The sequence below is a fragment of the Chrysemys picta genome, chromosome 3, assembly GCF_011386835.1.
Source record: "Chrysemys picta bellii isolate R12L10 chromosome 3, ASM1138683v2, whole genome shotgun sequence".
Lineage (NCBI taxonomy): Eukaryota > Metazoa > Chordata > Testudines > Emydidae > Chrysemys > Chrysemys picta.
In genome coordinates this window covers 126,826,048-126,845,934 of record NC_088793.1, presented here as the reverse complement: position 1 = coordinate 126,845,934, position 19,887 = coordinate 126,826,048, and the positions used below count along the sequence as shown (strand labels likewise).

General features: G+C 43.6%; 1 protein-coding gene across 4 annotated transcripts in view; it reads right to left on the bottom strand.

Annotated features, from left to right (window-relative positions):
- KIF25 (kinesin family member 25) overlaps window positions 1-15,962 on the bottom strand; it is a 71,763-nt gene extending 55,801 nt beyond the window's left edge. For 2 of the 4 annotated variants that reach the window (XM_005303943.5, XM_005303944.5), the window contains exons 1-2: window positions 15,521-15,962; window positions 8,391-8,456 (exon numbers count right to left, since the gene is read on the bottom strand). In XM_005303943.5, coding sequence (XP_005304000.2) covers window positions 8,391-8,456; window positions 15,521-15,595 — 141 coding nt within the window. In that variant the 5' untranslated portion in view covers window positions 15,596-15,962. Of the gene's footprint in view, window positions 1-2,396; window positions 2,408-8,390; window positions 8,457-15,520 lie in introns of those variants that run through there. The other 2 variants (XM_065590455.1, XM_065590456.1) reach the window with 2 other exon arrangements.
- Window positions 15,963-19,887: the final 3,925 nt, after the last annotated feature.

The following is a 19,887-nucleotide window of genomic DNA, read 5'->3' as shown; positions in this document are numbered from 1 at the left end:
CTCCCAATGGGGTCTAAACCCAGTTAAATCCTTTTACCCTGCATAAAGCTTATGCAGGGCAAACTCATAAATTGTTCGCCCTCTATAACACTGATAGAGAGATATGCACAGTTGTTTGCTCCCCCAGGTATTAATACATACTCTGAGCGAATTACTAAATAGAAAGTGATTTTATTAAATACCGACAGTAGGATTTAAGTGGTTCAAAGTAGTAACAGACAGAACAAAGTAAGTCACCAAGCAAAATAAAATAAAATGCGCAAATCTATGCCTAATCAAACTGAATACAGATAATCTCACCCTCAGAGATGCTTCAGTAAGTTTTTCTCAGACTGGACACCTTCCAGACCTGGGCACAATTCTTTCCCCTGGTACAGCTCTTGTTGCAGCTCAGGTGATAGTTAGGGGATTCTTCATGATGGCTCCTCTCCCTCTCTGTTCTCTTCCCCCCTTTTGCAAAAGGCAGGAACCCTTTGTCCCTCTGGGTTTCCACCCCCCCCTCACTGAAAAAGCACCAGGTTAAAGATGGATTCCAGTTCAGGTGACATGATCACATGTCACTGCAAGACTTCATTACTCACTTGCCAGCACACACGTATACAGGAAGACTCACAGGTAAATACAGCCATCTGCAGACAATGGGAGTCATCAAGATTCCAAACCATCCTTAATGGTCCACACTTTACACAATTACAATAGGCCCTCAGAGTTACATTTTATATTTCTAGTTTTAGATACAAGAGTGGTACATTTATACAAATCAGATGATCATACTCAGTAGATTATAAGCTTTGTAATGATACCTTACAAGAGACCTTTTGCATGAAGCATATCCCAGTTACGTTACATTCACTTATTACCGTATTTTCTCTAAAACTATCTCAGTTACATTATATTGACTTATTATCAAGTTTTTATAAAACCATATAGACTGCACAATGTCACAAGAATGATTTATGCTCTCCAAAAACATCTTGTACTTATCCAAGCAGGGTGAGGTTCTCAAAACTTTTTCATAGTATGGACTACATATTAATAGAAAAATTGTCTTCCAGAGCAGAACACCTCCTATTCAGGATTGCAATAATGAAATAGGAGGATCCACCCAAACACATAACATCCCTGGAGCAGCTACAATTGCTTACACGATAAAGGAAGGCAGGGAAATATTTAATATTTTTAAAAATCTTATTTTAATTAAATTTAATAACTGGCAACAAGGAGGAGAAAAAGAACTAACAGCCCAAATCCTCAAAGGTATTAAGGTGTCTAATTCCAATGGATGTTAGGTGTCTAAATACCTTTGAGAATCTGGGCCCATGCTTTCCCAGCTTTCCCCCCTCTCTAAGGACTCCATGCACCACAGTTTGACAACTTCTGGAACAGAAGATCACCTAATTTTTCACCTTTACTAGTACTCTCAAATCACTGTAATCAATTACTCTTTTTACATGTAAACAATTTGGAGCAACAAGTAATATGGGAGGCAGAGAGAGATTCTCCTGCATTTTGAAGGGTTGACTCCTCTTTTGAGAGTGCTCAGAAAATGCAGGTAAATATAAAACTCCAGCTTAGAAATACCCCATGAGAAAAATCTTCATTCCTCCATATCTTAGCACAAATCTTTCTATGTTAATATTTAAAAGGATACTCACAAGGGTTTTTGATCTGAAAGTCATCCAGTCTTTAAGCACTACCTAAAGTACAGCAGGTCAGAACTTTTTGAAAAAGGTTACCTGACACTAGAAATATAGTAGAATGAAAGCTGCATGATTGTCTATGGGATGCACACAAGGTATTTTATAAATTCATATTTTTTATTATAGACTTGATTAGCCAGAAATTGTGACAGCTCCTATCTACTGATTACATGGCATTTTTTCTTTTAGTCTATTTTATAAAAGGACTCCCAGGATTCAAATCTCTTAGGTGCCATTTTTGCAAACACTTATGCATGTGCTTCACTAAATGCACATATATAGTCCTACTGAAGTAAATGGGACTACTCATGTGCAAAATTAAGCACATGAATAAGTCTTTGCAGGATTTGGGGCTATGTTATTCAGAATGTTTGAGGTTATTAAAATTAAGAGCATTTTAAACATTTAACTTAAATTTTTGCTATTAATTCTGCTTGTTTTATTTTTTCTATTTTTCTCAGGGTGGACAATAAAAGTGGTTTGGTCAGTTTCACTTTTCTTTATAGTCAGCTTCTATTCAATTTCACTCTCAGGTTTTACCTTTATTATCAATACTCCCATGACCTTTTCTATGCAAATAGTTTCCTCTTTGGATTTATCATTCCCCTGAAGTGTTTGCCACCCAGAATTTGTAGTATTGTGTTAGCCCAGGAGAAGCTGAAAGTAAAACAAGCTACAAATAGAAGAGAAACTGACCAGTTTACTTGCATTGTCCAAAATGTGGCCCCAATAGATCCATGCTTGCAGACCTAGGTGTCCTCATGGAAGTAACTGTAGGATCAGGGCCCTAGTAGGTGGCAAACAAATGCAAACTGCATGAAGTAATAAAATAAACTAATACACAGTTTTTAAATTTTCAGTTTTAATAATTTAAGATATTAACAACAATACCAGTAAAGAACTACTATTTTATAATATTTTTTCTACTGAGTATATCCCTCCACGTATATGGTTCAAGCAAAAATAAGAAACATTTAGAAGAAACGTTTATTTTGTTTTGTTTTTTAGTGGAAGAGAATTCAATTTTCTGTGCTATTCAAAAATGACCCCTCCAGTGCAATGCTGGCAAAATAGTAAGGTTATTAAAAACATGATTGATTAGGAAAAAACACAGAGGACTAAATTGTGGCTTTTCCATAGAATCATAGGACTGGAAGGGACCTCGAGAGGTCTAGTCCAGTCCCCTGCACTCAAAGCAGGACTAAGTATTATCTAGCCCATCCTTGAGAGGTGTTTGTCTAACCTGCCCTTAAAAATCTTCAATGATGGAGATTCCACAACCTCCCAAGGCAATTTATTCCAGTGCTTAACCACTGACAATTAGGAAATTTTTCCTAACGTCCAACCTAAACTGCCCTTGCTGCAATTTAAGCCCATTGCTTCTTGTCCTGTCCTCAGAAGTTAAAGAGAACAATTTTTCTCCCGCCTCCTTGTAATAACCTTTTATGTACTTGAAAACCATTATCATGTCCCCTCTCAGTCTTCTCTTCTCCAGACTAAACAAGCCCATTTTTTTCAGTCTTCCCTCATAAAGAGCTAGAAAACAGGATCCAATCATTTTTATTTTTCTTCTCTGGACTTTCTCCAATTTGTCCACCTCTTTCCTGAAATATGGCATCCAGAACTGGAAACTATACTCCAGTTGAGGCCTAATCAGCGCAGAGTAGAGGGGAAGAATTACTTTTTGCGTTTTGCTTACAACACTCCCGTTAATATATCCCAGAATGATGTTTGCTTTTTTTGCAGCATTGTTACACTGTTCACTCATATTTAGCTTGTGATCCACTATGACCCCCAGATCCCTTTCCGCAATACTCCTTTCTAGGCAACCATTTCCCATTTTGTGTGTGTGCAACTGATTATTCCTTCCTAAATGGAGTACTTTGCATTTGTCTTTATTTAATTTCATCCTATTTACTTCAGATCATTTCTCCAGTTTATCCAGATCATTTGCAACCCCTCCCAGCTGGTATCATCCGCAAACTTTATAAATGTACCCTTTGTGCCTTTATCTAAGGGCTGGTCTACACTGAGGAGGGGGGCGGGGGGGTATCGATCCAAGATATGCAACTTCAGCTACGCGAATAGCATAGCTGAAGTCGAAGTATCTTGGATCAAATTACCCGGGGTCCACACGGCGCGGGCTCGACGGCCGGGGCTCCCCCATTGACTGAGCTACCGCCGCTCGCGCTCTTGGAGTTCTGGAGTCGACAGTGAGCGCGTTCAGGGATCGATATATCGCGTCTTAACGAGACGCGATATATCGATCCCGGATAAATCGATTGCTACCCGCCGATAGGGCGGGTAGTGAAGACGTACCCTGAGTCATTGATGAAGATATTGAGCAGAACCAGATCCAGAACTGATCTCTGTAGGACCTCACTTGAAATGCCCTTCCAGCTTGACTGTGAACCACTGATAACTATTCTCTGGGAATGGTTTTCCAACCCTTTATGTACCCACCTTACAGTAGCTCCATCTAGTTTGCACTTCCCGAGTTTGTTTATGAGAAGGTCATAGGAGACAGTATCAAAAGTCTTACTAAAGTCAAGATATACCATATCTACGCTTCCCTCCTATCCACAAGATTTGTTATTCTGTCAAGGAAAGCTATTAGGTTGCTTTGACATGATTTGTTCTTGACAAATCCATGCTGACTGCTACTTATCACCTTATTATCTTCTAGTTGTCTGCAAATTGATTGCTTAATTATTTGCTCTATTATCTTTCCGGGTACTGAAGTTAAGCTGACTGGCCTGCAATTCCCTAGGTTGTCCTTATTCCCCCTTTTATAGACTGGCATGGTATTTGCCTTTTTTCAGTCCTCTGGAATATCTCCTGTCTTCCATTACTTTTTGAAGATATTTTCTAATGGCTCAGATAGCTCTTCAGTCAGCTTCTTGAGTATTCTATGATATATTTCATCAGGCCCTGTTGACTTAAAAACATCTAACTTGTCTAAGTAATTTTTAATTTGTTCTTTCCCTATTTTAGCCTCTGATCATACCTTCATTTTCACTGGTATTCACTATGTTAGACATCCAATTGCTACTAACCTTTTTGATAAAAACTGAAACAAACAAACAAAATCATGTAGCACTTCTGCCATTTTCACATTTTTCATTATTGTTTCCTCCCCTCGTTGAGTAAGGGGCCTACTCTGTCCTTGGTCTTCCTCTTGCTTCTAATGTATTTGTAGAATGTTTTCTTATTACCCTTTATGTCGCTAGCTAGTTCAACCTCATTTTGTGCATTGGCTTTTCTAATTTTGTCCTACATACTTGTGTTATTTGTTTATATTTATCCTTTGTAATTTGACCTAGTTTCCACTTTTTGTAGGATTCTTTTTCGCGTTTCAGATCATTGAAGATCTCCTGATTAAGCCAGGGTGGTCTCTTGCCATACTTCCTATCTTTCCTACACAGTGGGATAATTTAACTCTTGTGCCCTTAATAATGTCTCTTTGAAAAACTGCCAACTCTCTTGAACTCTTTTTCCCCCAAGATTTGCTTCCCAAGGGATCTTACCTAGCAACTCCCTGAGTTTGCTAAAGTCTGCCTTTTTGAAATTCATTTTCTTTATTGTGCTGTTTTCCCTCCTACCATCCTTAGAATCATGAACTCTATCATTTCATGATCACTTTCACCCAAGTTGCCTTCTACTTTCAAATTCTCAAACAGTTCCTCTCTATTTGTCAAAATCAAATCTAGCTTCTCCTCTAGTGTTTTTTTCCACCTTCTGAAATAAAAAAAATGTCTCCAATACATTTCAATAATTTATTGGATAATCTGTGCCCTGCTGTGTTATTTTCACAACAGATGTTTGGGTAGTTGAAGTCCCCCATCACCACCAAGTCCTAAGTAAGGGGCAGATAAAGGGCAGCATATTGTGTGATTTTTAGCCAATTCAATTGAATCAATGTGCTGTGAAGGTAGACACACTTAAAGTGATTTAAATCTGGTTTGTATCAATTTATTTGTGGAGCAAAAGAAACCAATACAAACAGGTTTAAGATAGTGTGTTCACTCACAAGGGACCATGGTTTAACTAAATCTGCTTATTTAAACCCAGCACAAGTTTGTGTGTAGACAGTCCTGTGGCTCAGAGAGCCACAACCTCCCTCCTGGTTAGCCCACTGCTCCCAGGACGAGCAAATTTCATCAAATCTATATCCAATGTAGAAGCTTCTCTGTGCTGGCTGGTGCAGGGTGGGAATGGAGGTGTCACTATACCCCCAACCCAACCACCTGAGCAAAAGAGGGTCAGTAGCCACTTTGCAAAGCCCACATTGCTGCCTACGATGCAGACAGCTGGCACAAGGGTGCTTGCATCCCTTTATGCCTCTGGGCCAGTGCACTGGACAGGCCAACATTTAACTCAAAGGAGTGGCACTGATGGTTTCTTAAGAGTCCAGTCAAAGAGTAAAAGTGACATGGGGGTAGGGCTGGGGTTTCAGTAAAACAATGTTTTTCATGAAAAGTGTCTGCTTTCTGCAGAAATGTTCCTTTTTTCCTCAAAAGACTTTGGCCAAAAATGGGCATTGCTCTCCCATAACGCACCACAACCAGCGACTCCATGATGCACAGCTTCCCCTCACCAAAAAAGGGAGACTCTGATGCATCATGGGAGCTGTAGTCCAGCTGGCGATCCTGGCCCACAGAGGAGAATGGGGACAAAGAACAAGCTGCAACTCCCATTAAGCACTACAACTTACATTTTTGGCAAAAATCTGGTAGTTTTCAGCCAAAACCACTGAAAATTCAAAATTTCCCACGGAGAATTTCCATGAAAACCTAAAAAAAAATCTTTTATTTTCCCTGAAAATTTCCATGAGGGTTTAAATATTTGCACCAGCTCTACTGGGGGCTTTTGTATTAGGGGAAGAAAAAGTAAAATGGGGAAAAAGGGGAAGGATATTCAAGTTGTAAGACCAAAACAGTGGTCCCTTCCTTCCACTCTACGAGGAGGAAAGGATCTGAAGTTTATCATGAAAATGATTAAACCACCCATGACCACAGATTATATTATATTTTTCTATACATAGCTTTGTACTTGCATTTCTGTTAAGACAGTTAGGTAAAAGGATATTTTGATTGTCAGAAACCATTGGCAATGATTCCTCCTGCTTGTGGTGCATTCAGGGTGCTCCCCATTTATCTTTATCTGCTCCAGCCACACAGTATATTTGGTAGTTAACAAGTGAAACTCTGGAATCGATTTTTCTAGCAGCAATGTCTAGATTCGTGACAGACTGCCTGCTTGATTAGCCCTACAGGCAGAATATTGAAAAACTTAGTCTTGTCTACATAATGCTTTAGTCCACAGAAGAGGAGTGTAAATTTTAGTCTCTGTTAGCGTGTCCTGCACTAACTGACCCGGGTAGACTCTGCTGGCACACACTAAAAGTTCCCCAGTGCACGTTAATATAGTACGGTTTGAAACAGGACTGCATTAATGCACACCAGTGAACTTCCAGTGTGAGCCAGCAAGGGCCACATGGGCCAGTTAATGCATGACACACTAGTGCAAACTAAAATATAAAACTCTCCGGTGCAGACTAAACATCATGTAGACAAGATCTCCATATTGTATGCTTGAGATCAAAAGGTCAGTTCAAATTCCTAAGAATACCTTCACTAAATGCTACAAAAGACAATAAAAATATATTTCGCTGAAAAAAAGTACAGTATTCTTTTGTGTACCCAGCAAAAGTCAGCTCCGATGCACCATCTGGCTCGCAGTCAGGACTTCTTATTTTTTTAATCAAACCCAATTTCATCCAGCAGAGTTAACCAAGACACAGTGAGGGCAAGTGGCTTTCCTGAGGTCACACAGCGATTTAATGACTCAGCCTGGATTAGAACGTCTCAACTGACAGTCACTATTACCTCTAATCCACACAGCCAGTCCTGGTCTTGCACAACAAACAACTGCTCAAATTTCTTTTAATCTCTAGAGACCCAGATTTGAAGAGGCAAAATATTACAGTATTTATGAGGACTGCTCATTATTTCAATAATAGCTCCAGAAATAGTTGTCCCTTCTGATCAGTGGTATGATGAAAGAAAGTGGGTTAGTTTAGCCATAGCTAGGTTTTTCCAACTGCTTATATGACATTTTGTTTTACTCCCTCCAACACAAGACACACATGTACACAAATATGAAGACACTGAATAGAGCAGCTTTGATAAGCCCATTAATTATAAAATGCAGGTTCCTGAAACCTACTTATGACCAAATATTTGAAAAGAGTGGCCTCCTTTTTGTGGGTGTAAACTGCACCCCCAAAATTTGCACTTACATTTTGCACGTCCAGTTCAACTGCAAGCAGAAATAAGGTAATTCAGTGTGAAAGTTCTCAAATTTGGCATGCCTGTTTACTCCCTCAGTTCATTTTTGAAGGCATGAAATTACAGGCAAGTATTCTAGTATTTGCACTTCTGATTACCTGATTTGCACCTGCGATTAAAGAAAATGTGAAATTTTGCCAGCAAAAATTTGTGCTCACAAAAAGTGAGGCTGTGCCCTATCCTTTGAAAGTTTACTCCACAGGAAGATGACACAATTTGAAAAGGAGAAAAAGGATTCCAACTTCTTTTTTTAGGTGGTGGGTTTTAGCTCCAACTCACAAACAACATGGATACATCTCCACCCACTTTACAAGAGATTAAGCATGCACAAAATAATTACCTCTGCAAGTTTCAGATGAAGAAGAGCATTTTCTGTTTCGAGCACAACTATTCTTTCTTCTTTAACCTGAAAAAACAACAACTGATAGGCTAGATTCCACATCCTCACCCTCAGCAATAAAACTGAAATAATAATTTCTGAATGTAGTCAGACCAATAATCTTTTGACAATCATGCACTTATTATTCAGCAGCATGACTATTGCAGTGTAAGACGTTGGTGTGATATAATAAACTTTCATTAATATATTTTACCTTAAGATACATTTTTATAACCACTTAGGATAAATAATTTCCATTTATTAGATTGTCTAGTTACTGGTCCTCACCTTTTTTCAATATTGAGACCTACTTTCCCATACTGGTACTCCCTTCCAACCTAGCTGGTTTAGCAGCTTGGGGAAGTGCGTGTGTTTACAACATCATGACATCTGTTTGCAACTCTGCTGGGTGCGATGCCCCCTAGGTTGAAAATCCCTGAGCTATTGTTTCAGGTTGTCTGCAGATTTATGCAGGCATCACTGCATCAGTTAAAGCTCAGCTCTCCTTTTCAAGATATTTCTAGCATTATGATTGCAGAGACTATTTTTAAAAATAATGAAAAGGGTAAAAAAAAAAAGGAGGATGACTGGAGCCCGCTCACGATCCCCAGATTGAGAATCCTTAGTCTAGTATTAGTCATCTTAAGCAAAGTAAGCTGTCATGGGATAAGAGGGAAGGTTCTCTCATGGATTGGTAACTGGTTAAAAGATAGGAAACAAAGGGTAGGAATAAATAGTCAGTTTTCAGAATGGAGAGAGTAAATAGTGGTGTCCCCAAGGGGTCTGTACTGGGCCTGAGTCCTATTTAACATATTCATAAATGATCTGGAAAAAGGAGTAAACAATGAGGTGGCAAAATTTGAAGATGATACAAAACTACTCAAGATAGTTAAGTCCTAGGCAGACTGTGAAGAACTACAAAAGGATCTCTCAAAACTGGGTGACTGGGCAACAAAATGGCAAATGAAATTCAATATATAAAATGATGGGGTCTAAATTAGCTACCATCACTCAAGAAAGAGATCTTGGAATCATTGTGGATAGTTCTCTGAAAACATTCACTCAATGTGCAGCCGCAGTCAAAAAAGCGAACAGAATGTTGGAAATCATTAAAAAAGGGAATAAGACAGAAAGTATCATATTGCCTCTATATAAATCTATGGTAGGCCCACATCTTGAATACTGCGTGCAGATGTGGTCTCCCCATCTCAAAAAAGATATATTGGAATTGGTTCAGAAAAGGGCAACAAAAGTGATTAGTATCAGGAGGTAGCCGTGTTAGTCTAAAACAAAAAGGAGTCCGGTGGTACCTTAAAGACTAACAGATTTATTTGGGCATAATCTTTCGTGGGTAAAAAACCTCACTTCTTCAGATGCATGGAGTGAAAATTACAGATGCAGGCGTTATATAATGACACATGAAGAGAAGGGAGTCACCTCACAAGTGGAGAACCAGTGTTGGCAGGGCCAATTTGATAAGGGTGGATGTAGTCCACTCCCAATAATAGATGAGGAGGTGTCAATTCCAGGAGAGGCAAAGCTGCTTTTGTAATGAACCAGGCACTCCCAGTCCCTATTCAAGCCCAAATTAATGGTGTTAAATTTGCAAATGAATTTTAGTTCTGCTGTTTCTCTTTGAAATCTGTTTCTGAATTTTTTTTGTTCAAGAATAGTTACTTTTAAATCTGTTATAGAATGTCCAGGGAGATTGAATTGTTCACCCACTGGCTTTTGTATGTTCCCATTCCTGATGTCCTATTTGTGTCCATTTATTCTTTTACATAGGGACTGTCTGGTTGGCCAATGTACATGGCAGAGGGGCATCGCTGGCACATGATGGCATATATAACATTAGTAGACATGCAGGTGAATGAGCCCTTGATGGTGTGGCTGATGTGGTTGGATCCTCTGATGGTGTCATTAGAGTAGATATGGAGACAGAGCAGGCAACGAGGTTTGCTACAGGGATTGGTTTCTGGGTTCGTGTTTCTGTGGTGTGGTGTGTAGTTGCTGGTGAGTATTTGCTTCAGGTTGGGTGGTTGTCTGTTAGCGAGGACTGGCCTGCCTCCCAAGGTCTGTGAGAGTGAGGGATCGTTTTCCAGGATAGGTTGTAGATTATTGATAATGCACTGGAGAGGTTTTAGCTGGGGGCTGTACATGATGGCCAGTGGTGTTCTGTTATTTTCCTTGTTGGCCCTGTCCTGTAGTAGGTGATTTCTGGGTACCCATCTCGCTCTGTCAATCTGTTTCCTCACTTCCCCAGGTGGGTATTGTAGTTTTAAGAATGCTTGATAAAGATCTTGTAGGTGTTTGTCTCTGTCTGAGGGATTGGAGCAAATTCGGTTGTATCTTAGGGCTTGGCTGTAGACAATGGATCATGTGATGTGTCCTGGATGGAAGCTGGAGGCATGTAGGTAAGTGTAGGGGTCAGTAGGTTTCTGGTATAGGGTGGTGTTTATGTGACCATCACTTATTTGCACTGTAGTGTCCAGGAAGTGGATCTCTTGTGTGGACTGGTCCAGGCTGAGGTTGATGGTGGGGTGGAAATTGTTGAAATCCAGGTGGAATTCTTCAAGGGCCTCCTTTCCGTGGGTCTATATGATGAAGATGTCATCAATGTAACGCAAGTAGAGGAGGGGCGCTAGGGGACGAGAACTGAGGAAGTGTTGTTCTAAGTCAGACATAAAAAAGTTGGCATACTGTGGGACCATGTGGGTACCCATAGCAGTGCTGCTGACTTGAAGGTATAAGTCAGGGGTCGGCAACCTCTCAGAAGTGCTGTGCCAAGTCGTCATTTATTCACTCTAATTTAAGGTTTCACGTGCCAGTAATACATTTTAATATTTTTAGAAGATCTCTTTCTATAAGTCTATAATATATAACTAACGTATTGTTGTATGTAAAGTAAATAAGGTTTTTAAAATGTTTAAGAAGCTTCATTTAAAATTAAATTAAAATGCAGAGCCCCCCGGACCAGTGACCAGGACCTGGGCAGTGTGAGGGCCACTGAAAATCAGCTTGCGTGCCGCCTTTGGCACCCGTGCCATAGGTTGCCTACCCCTGGTATAAGTTGTCCCCAAATCTGAGATGGTTGTGGGTGAGGACAAAGTCACAAAGCTCAGCCAGGCATGCTGTGGCCTCATCAGGGATACTGCTCCTTACAGCTTGTAATCCATCCTCATGTGGAATATTGGTGTAAAGTGCTTCTACATCCATGGTGGCCAGGACTGTGTTTTCAGGAAGATCACCAATGCATTGTAGTTTCCTCAGGAAGATTGGTGATGTCTCGAAGATAGCTGTGATTAGGGGTATGAAAGTGATTAGGAGTATGAAACGGCTGCCGTATGAGGAGAGATTAATAAGAGTGGGACTTTTCAGCTTGGAAAAGAGACAACTAAGGGGGGATATGATAAAGGTCTATAAAATCAAGACTGGTGTGGAGAAAGTAAATAAGGAAGTTTTATTTACTCCTTCTCATAACACAAGAACTAGGGGCCACCAAATGAAATTAATAGGCAGCAAGTTTAAAACAAACAAAAGGAAGTATTTTTTTCACACAACGCACAGTCAATCTGTGGAACTTCTTGCCAGAAAATGTTGTCCCTCTGGGGCACCTGGCACCGGCCATTGTTGGAAGACAGGATACTGGGTTAGATGGACCTTTGGTCTGACCCAGTGTGGCTGTTCTTATGTTCATTACTGTTTACAGTAAGAACAGCCATGAACCCAATCTTGTATTTCAAGGATCTGTACAGATTATACTTTCCTGGTAGTGCAGAGAAGTAAGCATTGCAGACACAAAGAAAATTTCCCAATTTTGGAACCACATGGGGTTCTTTTCTACACAGCCAAAATGGGTTGGGAAAGCAGATGATGTTGCTCTTTTCCGATTGCCAGAAGATGCTGAAAAGGAATATTATCTGGGGAATCAGCAGTTTCTCAAGGTCTCAGCATGGATTCAATATTATATTTTAATTTTGGTATATATATTTTATATTTTAATTGTGATCCTAGCTCAGATGTCCAATGATATTTATCAACGCCAACATTTAAATTATTTCACTGCTACTCAAAGCATGTAGAAAGGGAAAAGGATGAGTATAAAACATATATAAGCACAATCTGCCAAAAATGACAGCTCATTTTGGGGTGTCACAAATGGAACGTGCTTGGATGATGGTCACCATTTCCCCCCAAGTCCTCAAACTGATCCTCGGAAACAAAAGGCTGTAAGGCATCTGAGCCCCATCAAAGGGGAATTAATCCTACAATACTTAGTGGGGCATCTCAATCTGAGCATCCGAGGACACTCCAGAGCATGAGCAGCCTTATCTGTTCTGGTGGTGAGTGAGAGGCCAGGTAGCATCTTCCACGACTCTAGTGCCTAATGCTCTTCTCCCTGCTGGAGGCAGCTACAGAGTCAGGCAGACATCACAGCACTGATCACATTCAGGTCATGTTTTCAAGCTTTTCTTAGCAACTAGGAGGGGTAGAAACATTTTCTTGTAATGGAAACTGAGGTTCTGATCTTATCACATGATTCTGGGAGCAGGCTGCCAGGCATATGTTTATAACTTAGTGCAGCTCTGCCCATAGATGTGTCCCAGCACACAACAGCTGCGGCACCCTGGAGCATGGCAAAGCCCATGGCGCATATTTGAACATCTGCACAATCCTGCTGTGAGCAACATCTTGTCTTGGTGCCCTGAGCAGGTGGAACTTGGGGCAGGAACACGTAACTCCTCTCCCAACATGGGCCCTGACCCCCAGGACCATCCAGATGAACCAGGTTGCCCATGGCCAGGCCCAGCAGGGGACATAGTACCATGGGCCGGTGAGCAGCAGCACCGGGGAGACCACAGAGATGCCCAAGAGCTACTCCCTTGCCCCAGCTCCTTGTGGTGGGTGCATCGTTGAGTGGTATTGCCATGGCTTCCAGCTCCACAGCCCATCTGGGATATTAGTTGGCAGCTCCTCCATGGGGCTGCGTGCACAGGTGTTTGCCTGATGTGGTTCACAAACTCCCCTGACACCTGCCCCTTTTGCAGTGAGAGGGAGACTCTGGTGCACACCTATATAGGATGTGTCAGGTTGCAGCACCCTGGTCATCTACCCCTGCAGCAGGAAGAAACTGGATGGGGGGGGTCTGCAACTGTGAGGCCTATTTGCATTCCCTTGTTCGATCTGGTCTCCAGGAGAAGCTCCCCTGGGCGGTGCCATTGGCTCCCTAGGGCCTCGCGGGATGGTGGGAAAGATTAGGGGCTCTCTGCTGCACACCCCCTCTGGGCCCTTCCTTATTGCCCCATCACCTTTAGTCCCCTGCCTGTTTTCTCCTTCATCCTCCCCCATGACTAGGGCCCTGCCAAATTCACAGTCATAAAAAACGTATCATGGTCCATGAAATCTGGTCTCCCTGTGACGAAGTCACTGGGGCAATGTTCTGGAACTTCTCTGTATGAAGACAGCCAGGACTCTGGAGGAGCATGCCTCCTTTCTCTGAGCATACTGTTGCCAGGGCAAGTAGCTTATACAGCTTTGACCTTCCTGGATCTGACCTCAGAGCATTCAGCATCCCCTTCCACACCGAACGCTTCCCGCAGAAAGTCCACCCGGGCGAGGCTCCTGGGAAAGCCAGAGGGCCCTGCACCCCAGCTCTGCAGTCAGCAGTGACTCTCAGCCAGCATGTAGAACAGAAGGGTTTATTAGTTGACAGGAACACAGTGTAGCACAGAGCTTGTTAGCACAGAAATCAGTGACTTTCAGCCAAGTCCATTTTGGGGAGTCCTGGGCCAGACGCCCTGGACTTCCCCTCTTCCAGTCCCCCCAAGCAGACTGCCAACTTCCAGCGACCCGACCTCAGACACCCTCCATTGTGCCTCCTCCTCCTTCTTTATGTCACTTCCCGGGCAAAGAGTCACCTGGTCGCATCCCCTCTCCTGGGTCTCAGGTTCTGAAGGGCACCAGTCATAGCATATGTGCAGGCATCTGGAGAAGCCTCACCTGCCCCAGAGGTTTCAGCCAAAGTCACACACACCCCTATTCTCACCCCGAGGTATTGGTGAAGCACACAGGGAAACTGAGGCACACAATATTCATGCAAAACAGTAAAACTCACATAGGCTCACATACAACATAACAAGGGAAAATCTACCCTTTGTCACACTCCCCCCATGAAATCTGTTTTTTGTGTGTGTGCTTTTACCTTATACTGTACTATACAGATTTCATAGGGGAGACCAGTGTTTCTCAATTTGGGGGTCCTGACCCAAAAGGGAGTTGCAGGGAGGTCACAAGCTTATTTGGGGGGGGAGAGTTGTGGTTACTGCCACCCTTACTTCTGCGCTGCCTTCATAGCTGGGCAACCAGAGAGCGGCAGCTGTTGGCTGGGTGCCCAGCTCTGAAGGTGCTGCCTAGGGTTGCCAACTCTGACTGAAGCTATTCCAAGAGAATTTTCTTTCCAACATGACGCAACGTCATTTTCTTTAAATATCCTATTAAAATCTCCAGATTGCTTTCAATAGTCACCAGGAGATTGATGCTGATTCCAGGCCAATCCTGAGGTTGGAAACCCTAGCGATGCCCGGCCAGCAGCAGCGCAGAAGTAAGGGTAGCAATACCCTACCCGGGCCACCCTTACTTCTGCGCTGCTGCCGGCGGTGGCTCTGCCTTCAGAGCTGGGATCCCGGCCAGCAGCCGCCGCTCTCCAGCTGCCCAGCTCTGAAGGCAGCGCTGCCACCAGCAGCAGTGCAGAAGTAAGGGCAGCAGTATCGCGACCCCCGACTCCTTTTTGGGTCACGACCCCGACAATTACAACACTGTGAAATTTCAGATTTAAATTGCCGAAATCATGAAATTTACGATTTTTAAAGCCCTATGACCGGAAACGGACCCAAGTGGACGGTGCAGGGGCTCAGCGGCTCCTCCCCGCCCCAGCACCTCAACCAGCTCTCTGCAGCGTGTGGGGCGGGGCGACGGCGATGACGTCACTGCCATGACGCACTAAGTACGGCCCAACCCCCTGCAGGAAAGGGGGCAGGGCCACCGGTTCCTCCCGGAGCATTGCCCCTGCCCCGAACGCGGTCCGCACTCACTCGCAGCTTCTGCTCCAGCTGCCGGATCCGCTGCTGGGCCACGAAGCTCGGGCTGATCCCGCCATCCGGCCGCATCCTCTCTCCCGTCCTGCCGCCGGCACCGCGCGGTCCCGCTGCGCGCACCCAACAACCCCCACCTCGCGCAAAGAATCACTTTGAATCGACCAATCAGATGCTGGGACGGAGCTTCGCTTCGGTTGCTACGGAGACAACGCGTGTCCGCCCGCCCACCGCACTAGACAAAGACTCCGATTGGCTGGAGGAGGGCCAGGGAGCGTGTGACAATACCAGGGCGCTCTCCGAGTGTTCACTGACAAGCGTTAGGGAGCGTCTGCCAAGGCCCTCGCTGGGGCAGCGGCGGAGAGCGCCACGCAGGGACTGAGAGCAGGGATAAGGAAAGGACACTTGAGACGCTCGGCCTCCGCTCAACCGAACCTGTTCCACGGAACTTGCTCTCTGCTCCGTCATGAGTGACAGCCGCAGCCTGCCAATCCAATGGGGGGGGGAGGGAGGCGGGACGCTGGCGCCTTCCTCGCAGGCAGGGCAGCGTGCCCGCCTTCGCCTAAATTCTGCAGCGCACGCGCTCTGGAGCGGTGGGCCGTACGGTAGCTTGAAGCGTGTGCCCACCAGCTGCCCGGCGGCGCACGTGGGAGCAGGTGCCCCGAGCTGGGGCGGGGCTCGCTGAATGGCGGGAGCAGGGGGCGTCGCGTGGAGGTGCGGCTGCCTTAGTGCTGGGGGTCGGATTGGGAGCCCCGGCGCCTGCAGCAGCCTGTGGGGACAGGAGAACGGCAGCTCGCCCACTGGAAACAAGAGACGGGCCCTTGTCTTCCCCGGGGCAGGGAAAGGGAGAGTTCGAGCACAGGCTGGGCCTCGAGGCTGTCTGTGGGGGGCGCGCTTCAGCCTGTTTAAAATGCCGTGGTTCTGTGCGCCTGGAGGGAGGCCCCGCTGCCTCCCTAGAGTTAGGACTTGGAGAGGAGGTGGGGGTGGTCGGGGCCCTTGAGCTACACGCTGTGGAAAAGTGATTAGGGCTCCTAGACCATCGCTACAATAATACACACTACCACTGTGTTATGGTCAGGGGAGAGGGTAGTATCGTTAAAAAATCAGTACAGCTCCCTCTGCCCTGCACTGGGAGTTTTCACGTTTTGGAGCTCGTCCCACACAAAGAGCATATTTGTGCCTCTATATGCATGACACCAGGAAAAGCTCTGGTCATGGCACATTGAAAGATGTTAACTGATATTAAAAAAATATACTTTCAGTTTATGATCCCTCACTTTTCCTCAGTATGTAAAATGAGGTGCTGTAGTGCATGCTAAAACTAATAGGTTTGTAAAGCAATTTTTTTTTTAAGTCCTACGGGTTTCCAGTTCCCTGATAAAATGCAGCAGAATCAGGGAAATGAGAGACTATATAAAGTTAAAAAAATTGGGACAAATTTTAGCACAACAATCTGACATATTAGGGAGACAAGATATGATGCTTTACTGGACCAATTTCTGCTGGTGAGACACAAGATTTCAAGCTTACATGGTTCTGAACAAGAGCTCTGCAAGTTCGAAAGCTTGTCTCTCATTAACAGAAGTTGATCCAATAAAAGATATTACCTCAGTATCCTGGGACCAACATGGCTATAACATCACTGTGTAATCTGGCAAGTCAGTTGTACAATCAGATCTATGCACTGTGGTATATGATAAACAATCTTTCATTTGCCTAACAGCTTTCCTTGAAGAATCCCACAGTGCAACTGATTTTTAGTAGGAAATCACTGATAGAACTAGGGACCCTGGGTGTTGTATGCTATGGAGATAAAGGCACAGTTCATTTGAAGCTAGCATTGTGTGCCAGTTTATCAAATCCAAAAGAGGTGCCTGAGGTAAGACAAGTTCATTTGACATAACTCATCTGGCAACAGAAACCAGAGCCACAGCTAACAGATTTTATGATCAATTAAAGACCAACACAGACTAAAGTGTTCATAAAAGAGCTCACTGATACCTTGTTGGTGATGGTAGTGAAATACTCCAGACTTGTCATCCCGGGAGACTTCAACATTTGTGTTGACAAGCCCATAGGTACAAAACTCCAAACTCAAAGAAACTAGCCAAAGGCTAACTTCAAGCTCATCTTAATGGAGCTAATATCCTAGACCTGGCACAATCTGGATTCACGCCAAAACATGGAACTGGAACCACTTTAGTGGCACTGATGAATGATCTCTTCCTGTCAGTGGATAGAAGGCAGACATCCATTGCCATTCTTCTGGACCTCTCTGTAGTATTTAACACTGTTGACCATACAATACTATTGTTTCATCTGAGGGAGGTAGCAGGGGCCCAAGGTAATGTGCTTAAATGGTCTGAATCCTTCCTGGAGGGACACACCCGATGAGAAACTGCACCTCCGCCACTAAGCTTCTCACTTGTAGAGTTCCACAAGGATCAATTTTCTCTCTAGTTCCATTCAACAGCTACATGCAGCCACTGGGTGAATTGGTCAGATGACATGGACTCGAGTGCTAGCAGCTCTACCTATCCTTCACTATATACGACCACACTACTCAGTTGAACTGCAGCTGGGTGAAGCTGATCCTGAGCAAGACAGAGGTGATGCAGCTGGGCAGAGGAAAGCATTTTGAAAAGTTTCAGTCCAGTCCATAGTATAGGAGTGCTGCCTTGATTCCTCACTGATGCTAAGCTCTCACATAGCTGCATCCATGAGTAATGCTTTCTACCCTCTCCAGTTGGGAATGAGAGTCCATCCCTTCTTCATGAATGATGACCTAGCCTCAGTTATTCACGTCTTTCTCACTTTCATCAGGACTACACCACTGCAATATACCTGGGCATTCAGCCCTTAGGATACTCCAGCTAGTACAGACTACTGCAGCTTGTCTCCTAAACAACATGGGCTACCGTGAACACATCTGATCTGTGCTTTGCTCTTTACGTGAGCTTCCTAAAGAACATAAAAGTCAAATTCAAGGTCTCAGTCATTCCCTTCAAGTTGCTCAATGGCCTGAACCCAGGATACCTAGAAGAGTATAAGAACCGATACAGAATAGAATTAATAATTCTCCAAATCCTGATAGTACTCCATGAGGAAAGCTGTTCCTCATTCTCTTCCATGTGGGATTAGTTTCGTTTTGCCAAATACTTTTGGCTGTTCGCATGGCTTTTGCACCTGCTCCTCTAATTATGTGATCTAGTGCAATCCATGCAACTGTTTGCTTTTTCATGGAGTACTAAATTGCCTTATGAGAAACCTATTAGGAAACCCTGCATCCAAGGAATTTCTTTTTAGGGATCCAGAAACTAGGCTGAGTACTTTATGTAGTTACTTCATATGAAATCTTTATGATGGGGAATATAAATGTGGCAGCTGTATAGGAGCAGAAAATAAGCAATATTTACATGTATGCACTTTGTGTATGCACTATACAGTTTTTCCTCCTTTGGTGTTCACATCTCAACTGCTAGCAGAGGACCTCACCCTCCCTGATTGAACTAACCTCATTATCTCCAGACTGATTCTTGCCTGCATATTTATACCTGCCTCTGGAAATTTCCATTACATGCGTCTGACGAAGTGGGTATTCACCCACGAAAGCTTATGCTCCAATACATCTGTTAGTCTTAAAGGTGACACAAGACTCTGTTGCTTTTTACAGATCCAGACTAACATGGCTACCCCTCTGATATGTATGCACTATGATTTTTCTGGCAAACCAAAGCCAGGATCATAGTTATAGACCAGTTGAATTCTTGTGAGGCAGTCCAACTCTGACAGACCAAACAAACCTCTCTGCAGAGTTCAGTGAACAATAGTATGCCAAGATACCATCGTTTCCCTACACATCACTTAAATATTGCAGCACCATAAAAAGGCACTTTCAGACTTGGAAGTTCTCAGGCGTGTATCCTGGCAGCAAGTTTTGTATTGGTAGGAAGATGAAAACTGACAAATGAATGTGGTTCAAAAAGATTTCCTGACTGCTGTGTTACTGACGACATTCAAAAGATGTTGGCACTAAAAGAGGCAGACAAGTTTGTGTGTGAAAGGGAACATGCTACTGCAATTTACTGGCTTTTGAGAAGATGACAGGCTTCACAGAGGCTGGGATAATGTGCATTTGTGTGTGCCATTTTGAAGGGGCAAAAGTTCATTGCATACCTTCTGGGCCAGTTTCCCCTGTCAGAGTAAACAAACAGGATGTATTAACATGGTATTTTAAAGATTTGGGCATTGGCTTTTTAAAAGGCAGTATCTTGAGTGGCCGATATTTACCACCTATATTCAAGGGTCCAGCTGCAGGACTCTTCTCTCCATTTAAACTGCAGTTGTTCGCATTACCAGGCCAGACT